Source organism: Marmota marmota, unplaced genomic scaffold (genome assembly GCF_001458135.2).
Source record: "Marmota marmota marmota unplaced genomic scaffold, marMar, whole genome shotgun sequence".
In the NCBI taxonomy this organism is placed as follows: domain Eukaryota; kingdom Metazoa; phylum Chordata; class Mammalia; order Rodentia; family Sciuridae; genus Marmota; species Marmota marmota.
In genome coordinates, this window is record NW_026000185.1 from 27,357,656 (window position 1) to 27,367,837 (window position 10,182).

The 10,182-nt window shown below is 55.3% G+C and overlaps 2 protein-coding genes across 3 annotated transcripts; one reads left to right on the top strand and one right to left on the bottom strand.

Annotated features, from left to right (window-relative positions):
* Nucleotides 1–13: 13 nt before the first annotated feature.
* Nucleotides 14–1,181, top strand: Dnajc30 (DnaJ heat shock protein family (Hsp40) member C30). Its single transcript, XM_015491428.2, is given in 2 exon segments — nucleotides 14–468; nucleotides 471–1,181. Coding segments are annotated over 2 exon segments (675 nt in total). The 5' UTR covers nucleotides 14–59; the 3' UTR covers nucleotides 737–1,181.
* A 5,782-nt stretch (nucleotides 1,182–6,963) lies between these two features.
* Nucleotides 6,964–10,092, bottom strand: Vps37d (VPS37D subunit of ESCRT-I). 2 transcript variants are annotated; one of them, XM_015491429.2, is made up of 4 exons: nucleotides 9,957–10,092; nucleotides 9,179–9,350; nucleotides 8,615–8,697; nucleotides 6,964–8,046 (listed from the first exon to the last, which is right to left on the bottom strand). In XM_015491429.2, exons 1-4 carry the CDS (start codon nucleotides 10,056–10,058, stop codon nucleotides 7,684–7,686), a joined length of 720 nt encoding a protein of 239 aa, XP_015346915.2. In that variant the 5' UTR covers nucleotides 10,059–10,092; the 3' UTR covers nucleotides 6,964–7,683. The 2 variants fall into 2 exon arrangements, with proteins under 2 accessions (XP_015346915.2, XP_048645889.1); XM_048789932.1 differs by having other exon boundaries at nucleotides 6,964–8,040; nucleotides 9,957–10,088.
* Nucleotides 10,093–10,182: the final 90 nt, after the last annotated feature.

Genomic DNA, 10,182 nt, shown 5'->3' on the forward strand with positions numbered 1-10,182 from the left:
ATTGGCTACCTGCCGGCGGTAGCCATTGGTTAACCCAGCGCCGCCCACCTTCTTTCAAGATGGCAGCTCCGCGCCGGCCTTGCTGGCCGCGGTTGTTCCTGTGGAAGTTGTGGCAAACTCGGAGGTTTCCACAGAATTCGGCGATACGCCCGGACCTGCGAGCGAGGACTTACTCCGGAGGAGACGGCCCATACTCGCGCACGGCGCTTTACGAGCTGCTCGGCGTTCCCTCTACGGCCACCCAGGCGCAGATCAAGGCGGCTTACTACCGGCAGAGCTTCCTCTACCATCCCGACCGCAACTCGGGGAGCGCCGAGGCTGCCGAGCGCTTCACGCGCATCTCCCAGGCCTACCTGGTGCTGGGCAGTGCCACCCTCCGTCGCAAGTACGACCGCGGACTGCTCAGCGACCAGGACCTACTCGGGCCGGGCGTCCGGCCCTCGGCGGCGCCCGCGGCCGACCCGGCTCCCCGCGCCCGCCGTCCAGCTGCCGGGCCCGTGAGGCTGGCCGGGCCGCCTCGGGCGCCCCCCGCACCATGTTCAACTTCGACGCCTTCTACCAGGCGCACTATGGAGAGCAGCTGCAGCGCGAGCGGCGCCTCCGGGCCCGGCGGGAGGCTCTTCGCAAACAGCAGGAGGACCAGGCCAAGAAGGGGTTCCAGTGGGAGGAAACCCGGGACACGACTTTCATTTTTCTTCTCCTCTTAATATTCATCCTCATCGGCCTTCGTATTTGATGAGAGACGGGAAGGGCAGGAGAACTGCCCAGTCAGCCCCGAGAAAACGCCCTTTCCAGTCCTCTGAACCATTGGCCTTGCGTAGTCTACTTCTGTTGGGGTCCGAAGGGATGTGCCCCTTGACCTCCCGAACCCGCCCATCCTAACTGGTGACCTGCACATCCCTGCGGTCCAGAAAAGGAGGCTTATCGATGCCCAAGAGGCCCCAGCATGAAGAATCCCAAAGGCCCCAAGTGGAGAGTTTTCGCGAGTCCCTTGGTTGCCTGCTTCCAGAGGTCGCCTTCCTGATGTCCACTTCAGGAATTCTCACTCTGGCTTGATCCAAAAGCCCTGAGCAATATTTGTCTGCTACTGCCCCGTATTTGTGTCTCGGGGCTCCTGGGTAACCTTGAAACGTGCAATATGCCCAGTTGTTGGCTGCCAAAAGAAAAATTCTGGGGCTGTACAACACTTGTCTTTCTGTGTGTTCCCCACGCCACAGATGTGGACTGATCCAGTGTAAGGATGTGGTCCGTGGAGAGCTTGCTGCTCCTCAAGGGTCTGCCCCACACCACTCTCCCTTCTATTGGTGGCACATGGGAGTGAGAAAACAAGGTCATCAGGCATAAGGAGTGTGTGCCCCGTGTCCATATGAATCTAGTGTGTGACCTTGGAGAAGGAGTGAATCATTTGCTCTCTTGAGGCCTGTCACCCTTTATTAACCATAGTTCTAGACCATAGTGATTACAGCATGAAGGGCAGAGTTCACCTTGGGACCGTGTGCCTGTTACCTGGTCAGCCCTTTATTAGCCAGTTTGATTGCTAACTGTGCAGCCCGTCTCCTCCAAGAAATAGACTGACTTGGAGCTTGAGTCCCTGGAGGGTGGCCCATACTCCTGTTTAGCTTGCAGTGCTTATCACAGGCCCCATAAGCCATGTCCTGAAAACCAAGCCACTGGAGGCTGTGAGAAACTCTGGGGGTTTGGAGTAGCCAGGCCTCCTGAGGGTCAGAAGCCTTGTTGGTCAAAGTGGAGAGTGTTCCTCCTGCACAACTGCATGAAGGGCTGTTTGGAGTTTTGGGTATTTGGGTTTTCTCTCTGGTGCTGAGCAGCTGGGCAGTAAGACTCCTTTTACTTACCACCTGTGAGAGTGGGATGGCCATGAGATGGCAGAAGCTGGAGTGTCTATGCCCAGGGCTGAGTATAAAGCTGTGGGAGAGGAAAACCCTTACAGGATGTCTAGGCCAGGTTGAGGACCCAAGTCTAGGGTATAAGCAAAGCCCAAGGTGCTTAGTATGTTAATGCCAGTTCGTGCTCTTGATGTTTTGTGTAAGATCCTTGTATAAATTGGGGTATACCCACATATAGTCCAGCTTGATCTCTTGAAAACTATTTGATTATCTTGCCTAGGAGGCGGGGGTAAATTAGTCATTAGATTCCCAGTGATCATGATTCCGTAGTAAAGATTCAAACCCATGTAGATTCAGAGCTGCTTGGCTCTGAGCCTTGATTTACTGGTAGAAGGTTTTGGTTATTTTTTAAATTTTGTTTTGTTTGGTACCAGGGATTGAACTCAAGGGCACGAAAACACTGAGCCACATCCCAAGCCCTATTTTGTATTTTATTTAGAGACAGAGTCTCACTGAGTTTTTTAGCACCTCACGTTTACTGAGGCTGGCTTTGAACTCGCTATCCTCCTGCCTCAGCCTCCCAAGCTGCTGGGATTATAGGTGGGTTTTGGCGACCCACTAGAGGATATGTGTACTTTTTAAAAGAACATTTAATGTTGTTATGTTTCAAGTTCTCTTTTGTACATATAAACTAGGGGAAGCGGAGCTTAGCAGAATGTGCACAAGTGAGTGATTTCTCATCCAAGAAAGCAAGGCTTGACAGTACTTGGGGTGGGGGCTTTTGTTTCCATCAGAAGGGCTCTTTAGTTTGGGTTTGTAAAAGCACTAGGGATCTGTAACACCATGCACCCATGACATAGACCTCACGTTTGTCTTCTCCCAGCCAAGAATGTTTCCTGTGGCCCTAGAACCAGTAGATAACATAGAATTTTACAGGTTTCAGACTGGGGGGATGGTTCTCAACATGAAAATTCTGGGGACGTTCCATAACATTCTATGCAACTCTAAACAGGTTAGTTTGTAAAGTTTATTAAGCATCATCCACCTGGTCAGCCTCTCCTGTGGCTGTGACAAGGACCACTGCACTCTGAGAGTGTCCATCCCCATAGGCTTCTGGTCTTTTTTAGGCCACAGCCGAGCTCTGAGAGGCTCTATCCCTGCTGTTCCTAAAACTGAATCTGAGTCTTCATGGAAAGGGAGATGTGTGGGAGGACTTTGAAGGATCCCCAACTGGTTCCCATGATAACATTTGTCTCCCCCTTTCCTGATTGTCTGAGTCTTACTCTACCTGCCCTGGCAAGAGGAGGCTGCCACGGACACTAGCCTCTGCCTTGTAGGGCTTATCCCCCTAGTCCTGATCCTGCAGGAAGGCTCAGACGTGCCCAGTCTTAGTCATTTTTCTTCTTTTGGTTGCAAACTAAAATCTCCCCTGAAGTTTGGACCAAGAACGAGAGACTAGCAAAAAGGGCCAAATCTGCCTCAGGCTGTGCTCAGTGGGGTGGGGAAGGGGGTGCAAGTACAGTAGAGGTCAAGAGAGCAGCAGGCACCAGGCCCAGGTGGGAAGACTTGGGCAGCCAGCAGGGACCAAGATGCATGTGTGTAGGCAGTTGTGTGTGGTCCTTGGAGTTGATCAGAACTGTGTTCCTTTTGAGCCAAACTGCTCCCGCCTCATTGCTCTTTTATTTTATTGCTGGGTAAACTAACCCTTTGCAGATCCCAGCATTGACAGTAAGAGTCCTACTTTCTTCTGAGATCCCAGCTGTCATCCTGTGGGTGCATCTTCAGCCTCTGTCATGGAACCAGAAGGAGCCAGCCTTAGTCCAAGGAGTCATCCCTTGGATCACAATTGACTCAGGTCTTCACAGGTGCCAAGCGATTGGCACCAACACTCCTTTTTTTGAGAAATGGGAGAAGCCTGAGTCTTGAACCTTTGGGCTTTCAGGGAGGTCACCAGACCCCACGAAAACAGGCGAAGAGAAAGGACATTGGTCAGTGGTGGTACTCCTTCAGTCCTCTCCCTCATACCCCCTCTTCTTTTTTTTTTTTTTAGAATTTTAATATTTATTTTTTTAGTTTTTCGGCAGACACAACATCTTTGTATGTGGTGCTGAGGCTCGAACCTGGGTCGCACGCATGCCAGGTGAGTGCGCTACCGCTGAGCCACATCCCCAGCCCTCACACCCCCTCTTTTAAAGTGCTATGGATTGAACCCAGGGCCTCACACCTGACCCTGGGCATGTATTTTACTGCTGAGCTACATCCCCACCCCCATCCATGCTCTTGAAGTTGGTGCACAAGAATGTGGGCTCTAACCTGGCCTTTGCGTACTCTCGATTCATCTGCCTGTGATTAAGTCACATACTGCCATCTGCCCATGCACAAGAGCATGGCAGAGAACCTGCCTCTCCTGCCCCCCAGCTCAGCTCTGGGATGTAGCTTATAGCCCAGAGAGATTTGTGCAGAGCAGTTGAGTGTCCCTCTGTTAAGGTATGTGGACCTTCTGACCTTGCATTGCCAAGAACGCTCTCATCACAGCAGGTAGCCCATATGGGGGTTCATCTCTCACTGGCTGTCCTGAGGTCACTTGGTCCTGTGACTCTAGACATATCTCCAATTGCCATATCTCAGGCCTGGGATCCTGCGGCTAATCTTGAGGCTGGTTGACCTCCCGCTCACCCTACCTTTGCCCCTTTAGCATCCACACCCTCAGTCCAAGGAGGGGATGCATTAGACACAAGAAGGCCTATTTCAGAAGACCTGGGGCAGACAGATTTGTGGTTCATGGGCCACAACTAACCTGTTTGGCTGGGATGTGTCCTAAACTATCTTAAACCGACATTCAAAACTTGGGAGATTTTTGCAGAAAAATAGATTGCTCACCTCTTGAAAAATGAGAATGTCTGCCACCATTGAGCTGACTTAATTTCCTGGGCACTGTGGGAGAAGCCAAGTTAACAGCCACTCAATCCTAGATGAACACTGCTTCCCAGGCTGCTACATGCCCACCAGCTGGAAGAGGTGAGGTACACAAGGCCTCCATCCACACACTTGCACCATGTCCCCAGAGCACAGAAATGTCTTTCTGCGTGTCCACCAAGAGGGGAAACCAACCAGCTTGTCCCTTTTAGAAACCATTCAGCAACCTCTTGTCTGGAAGGTTGGGGTGAGCCTATAGCCAAGGCTCTGCAAGGCCACAGTGGCTCAGGCCTGCATAGCTCAGTGAGCCTTGATGGTCCATCTCTGGACAAGAGAGGAAGCCTAGAAAATGATGGGAAGCCAGTGATTCCCAAACCAGGAGGCATATGTAAGACTTTCTGAGAAACAAGAATTTTGTGTTTATCCCAAAGGGTAGGAGATTTGTTATTTGGGGGTATTTTTGGTTTGGGTTTATAAAAGCAGTAGTGTCTATAAAAGGACCTTGATGTAGTCCCTCAAGTTTGTACTTTTTCACAGAGGATTATAGTCAGGATCATTCCCTGGGGTCTTAGAACCTGGAAGCAGAAAGTCTTAGAAAGGAGGAAGGGCCCAGACTGCCTGACCTCTTCCAGAATATTCCAGAATACTCCATGTGCCTTCAAGCCAGGGGCTTCCTGAAGTTTTTTAGCCATCCAACTCACCTCTCCCTTGGCCCACCCAGGAAGCCCACTCCATCCCCACCTACCTCAGGTCTTGACCAGGCTTGAGCTGAACAGTGAGAGGCCTCACTCCCTCTACAGGTGGGTCTGAGCTCTTGGTGGAAGGTGAGGTGCGTACATGGCCTTTGGAAGGACCGCATCTGGTTCCCATGGTATCACTCTTCTCCCTCCCCAGTCCCACTCTTACCTGGGTCTTTCCTTTGCTGTTCACCTGCCCTCTTCAGACTAGATGCTGCCTCTAGAGGCCATTCCCCAAGTCACGATAGCAGAGAAAAGCTTGGTCATGCCCAACCTCAGCCCCATCTCTCCTGATTACAATCAAAACTCCTGGAAGCTGGGATGAGGAATGGATTCCAGGGCAAGAGAGGTTCAACCTGTCCCAGCTGAGACAAGAATGAAGGTTTCCCTCACTGATGAGTCGCTGTCGTCTCAGCAATGGAGCAATGAGGCCAGGGTGGGACAGGGTGTCTTGAGTGGGCACTCATGGTTTTAACTGTACCCCTACTAGGGGCAAGTGACTGGCCCAGAGGGCTCTCTGAAGCTCACATGGGCCTGCTCCTCCAGCTGTTGCCTAATCTCTAAAGGCCCGTCAGGCACTGTGACGCCTCCATGTGAGCGCAGCACTCAGGGCCTTGACCGAGCGCGGTCTGCTTCCATTGGTCTCCTCTGACTCTGGCACCACAGGGTACAGTCCTTTAGAAATGCCAAAGCTAAACACCACACACGTGCGTTTCTCAACAGATCCCTCCTGGGACTTAGTTCCACTCCTTCCAGTCCTTATTCCTCCAAAGGTGCCCTTTTGGGATCTCTATCTTGTAGTGTCAAACTTCAGTGGGATGCAGAGCCAACCCAAGACCTCCCTCATTCAAGATGGTGCAATTCTTACTCTCACGAACCAGACCAGGCCAACTTTGCAAGCTTCTATGGCACTCTGACAGTCCCCTGTGCCTGCAAGCACTTCCACACCTCCCTGAACATCATTCCTTTCCTTAGCCGGGACCCAGGTTGAGCCAGGGCATGTTCCTGCTCACCCATATTCTTGCCCACACTCATCAGCCAAGTTGACCTCCAGTCTCCACCTGGCTGAAGACAAAGCCCTTCTGTCCCACAGACACTCCATCGCCCAGAGAGGTGGTCATCTGGCAGGCCAGAAGGAGCAGGTGCCATCCTGACTGGGCTTACAAGAGACCCTGGAAAAGAAAGCGCGTACAGGTGGAGCAACTGGAGGCCGCAGTGGAGCAGAATGTACTTCTGGCCAGAAGTGCTGGGAGATAAGATTTAGGAAGGGCTTTCACAGGTTGGTGACCAGAGGAGGCTTCGCAGAAGAGGCAGCAGCAGTGCTGGACCTGCAGGACGCTGGGCTTTGGGTGGGTGGAGAGGAAGGGAGGGCATCTCAAGAGGAAGCGGCCCAGAGGCTGAACTGTGGAGGCTGCGCCCGCAGAATGGCTGGCCAAGGGAGCAGAGAGGAGTCTGGCAGCACGTCATCCGCATCATCACATTTATTGACGGCCCCTAGGAAGCGGGGCTGGGGACAGAACATACAAAGACAAGGACCTGCCCTCAAAAAGGTTCCATTCTAAGGAGACAGGGACAGAAAAATACAGAATGGTCTTTCCTGGGGTGGCCTGCTCTCACTGGCGCAGGTCAGAGCCCTAGCCTATCTTGCCCCAGGGTCTGGAGCAGGTGCAGGGCACGTAGCAGCCCCAGGGCCGTGGTGTCCCTGCCCCGCAGCTGGGGCCTTGACCACCTGGCTCCTAGGTGGTGGGCCCCAGAACTGGGGGAAAAGTAGGCTCAAGACTTGATGGAAACACTCCTGTTGGCCTTGGAGTTGCACGCACCCAGTGGAGTGGCAGAGTGAGACAGGCCCCAAGGGGAAGCGGTACCGTCCTGGCCCCAGGCCCCAGGCCCTGTAGGTAAGTGAAGTTCTTCCATGGGGCTGGACTGTCACCCCAGAGGCCCCAGCCAGGGAGACAAGAAAGGCAGAGTTTCCTCATCGCCCGAGGCCCAGCACCCTGCCCACCCTACCCAAGCCCTCTCTGGGCCTCTTGGGGTGACCCTCCTCCCCAGCTCAGCCTCCAGGGCCAGGGCCTGCCTGAGGCCAGGGGGAGGGGCCTGCCCCTCCCCCCACCCAGGCAGTGGGGGAGGAGGAGGAGCCACGAATCAAGTTTGTCTAGGCCCCCCACTGGGGGGCCACAGCCTGGATCCTACCGGTGGGGGGGCTCTGGCTGAGAGGGCCGAGGGCTCAGCAGAGGGGCTGGGCCAAGAGGGCACCCAGGGGAGCCCTTGAGTGGTGGCACTGGGCGGGAGTCCAAGGGGGGCAGGCTCCGGGGCACTGATGGTGGCCCCCGGGCAGCCCCAGTGGGCAGGACAGCTGCAGCAGGGAAGGGCTTGGGGGGGTCCGCGGCCGCAGTGGGGGCTGGCTGGGCAGACCGCTCCCGTCGCCGCAGCAGCTCCTGCAGCTTCTCAGCCTGTGTCCGCCTCAGGTGCGCCAGGGCCCGGCCGCGCTGGAAGGCCGGCAGGAAGGCCTCCAGGCTCTGCTCCCCCAGCAGCAACTGCTCCATCTGCTCCTGGGCAGAGGGAGAGAAGGCTTGGGAGAAGCATGGCCAGGGACAGAGTCCCTCCCCATGGCGACCACCGCTGGGAACAAGGGCCCCTGCGTTCCAGTCTGGACCAGCCTGACTTGCTGAGTGACCAGGGATAAATGCCCTCCTTACTTCCAAAATGAGGATGTCATCACCAGACCTGCCAGGTCAGAGCTGAGGCAGGATCAGAGGTGGGCACATACAGGTGTCTCATCAAGAGAACTCAAGCAGGGTCCTCTTCCCCTGTGTCCTTCACCTCATGGGGTGCCACACTCCCAGCCTAGCACCAAGTCCACTCAGGTCTCCCGTAGACCCCTCCCAACTCCACTTCTCTGAGACATTCACAAGGGATCAAGGGCAAAAGTCATAGGTGGGGACAGTGAGCCATTCTATCCAGGGTTGGAGCAGTACAGACAGCCACAATGGGCTATGGCCAGGCACTCAGGGCAGGCTTCCCAGAGGAGGAGCTCCCAAGTCTTCGATGTAATGAGACCAGAGTGGATAAGATGGGTCTCCCTCTGGTCCCCATGCAGACCCAGCCACCTCCCCTCACCTCCGCCTCCTGCTCAGCCTCTTCCAGCTCAGCCTGTAGCCAGCCCAGCGCACAGTGAGGGCTCCAGCGATGCATGCTCTCCTCTGAGGGCCACAGAGGGACACAGTGACCAGCTAGGATGGACAAGCCAGAGCCCCAAGGGCCGATTCTCCCACTGACTATGATTCCACACTGCCCGTCTCCTCTCTGGAGCCTTAGATTCCTCATTTGCACAGTGCCCATGTGATTACCTTGTGGGTCCCTCCCCAATAAGATTCTGCCCCCAGTTCAGTGAAGAAGGGAAGGCAGTGACTTTGACTCCCAGAACACCCAGGGGGCACTTGGGTATTGGACCCAATTCTCCCACTTCCTGGGACCACACTCAGCCTCTCCAAGCTAGGTCCACCCACCTAGAGCCCCTTCCCCAACTCCATTTTCCAGAAGGCTAGGAATAGCACCCCTCAGATGTGCCAAGGAGTAGGTCTGCCCGAGTCCCACCCTTCAGAGCCTACTACATGCTCTGGTCAACTAGCCAGAAGGCCAACTGCTCCCCCACCCCAGGCAGTCTTCCAGATGTCCCCTCACCAAGTCGCTGCAGCTTGTCAGCACAGTTCTCAGCCACCTCTCGAAGCTCCTGGTACTTGATGGCCAGGGCTGCTCGGCCCATCTCCAGGCGGGGCCGCAAGGCCAGGTTCTCCTTGGCCAGGGCATAGTTGGAGGCCAAGCATGCCTCCCGCTCCAGCTGCAGGCCCTGGAACTGCCAGCAGAGAAGAGCTAAGAGGGGCCCCCGGGAGTCTGCCCAGGCTCACCTTGCTGCCATCCTGGGCCATAGTAGTGCCTGTGGGCCAAGCTGAAGGCACCAGCAAGGCCCCAACCTTCAGGGCTGCAAGCCCAACAGGTGGAGGGAGTGCGGTGGCAGGGACTCAGTTTTGCCTTGAGCTCCTCTTTGGACCTCAGTTTCCTCTTCTACAAAGCGAGTTCAAAACACCCGTCTTATGGGGTCATTGTGAGACTTAAGTGAACAAAACTATGAAGGCCTCTACAAATGTTAGTTAATTTTTAATTTTTCAATTAATATGTCTGCTCGGGTCCCTGAGGAGTTCCCCTCCCTCTTCTGTCCCATTTTCCATGCATGGGCAGCTTCGCTCCTATTCCAGGCCTTTGTCTGCTTCCTCCTCAGGTGTTTGTGCTGAAAACACTCCCACCCCAGGGCTGACTCTCCGGAGTGCTGTCTGCACCCTGTCCCTTGGCAGCCCCCCCAGTCAGGTCACCCTCTCTTCCCTTCACACCCCTCCCCTGCCCTCCAGTGGAATCCCACGCCCCCGCGCATACACACCCCCTTTTCCTCCCTGATCCCCAGCACCTGCTTCCTGCTCTGGGCTGGCAGAAGGCGGCCCCCGGCCCTGGAGAAGTCTGGGAGGGCCGAGCCTCCCCGCCTGCCCCTGGGGAACGCACTCCCCTCCATCTGTCCCCTGTAGGATGCACCTGCCCCTCCTGTCTGCCTCCTGCCCCCGCGGACACCCAGCCCGGGCCTATCGCCCGTGAAACAGACAACTTTCTCCTCCGGTGGCCTCCGGAACGCGCGGCCC

Excerpts from the sequence above, each read along its gene's own strand:
- Vps37d (XM_015491429.2), bottom strand. The coding sequence starts at position 10,058 with ATGGAGGGGAGTGCGTTCCCCAGGGGCAGGCGGGGAGGCTCGGCCCTC. Across the intron at positions 9,351-9,956 it reads CAGCCCAGAGCAGGAAGCAG|TTCCAGGGCCTGCAGCTGGA; the intron begins GTGCTGGGGATC and ends CTCTGCTGGCAG. Across the intron at positions 8,698-9,178 it reads TGACAAGCTGCAGCGACTTG|AGGAGAGCATGCATCGCTGG; the intron begins GTGAGGGGACAT and ends TGTGGCCCTCAG.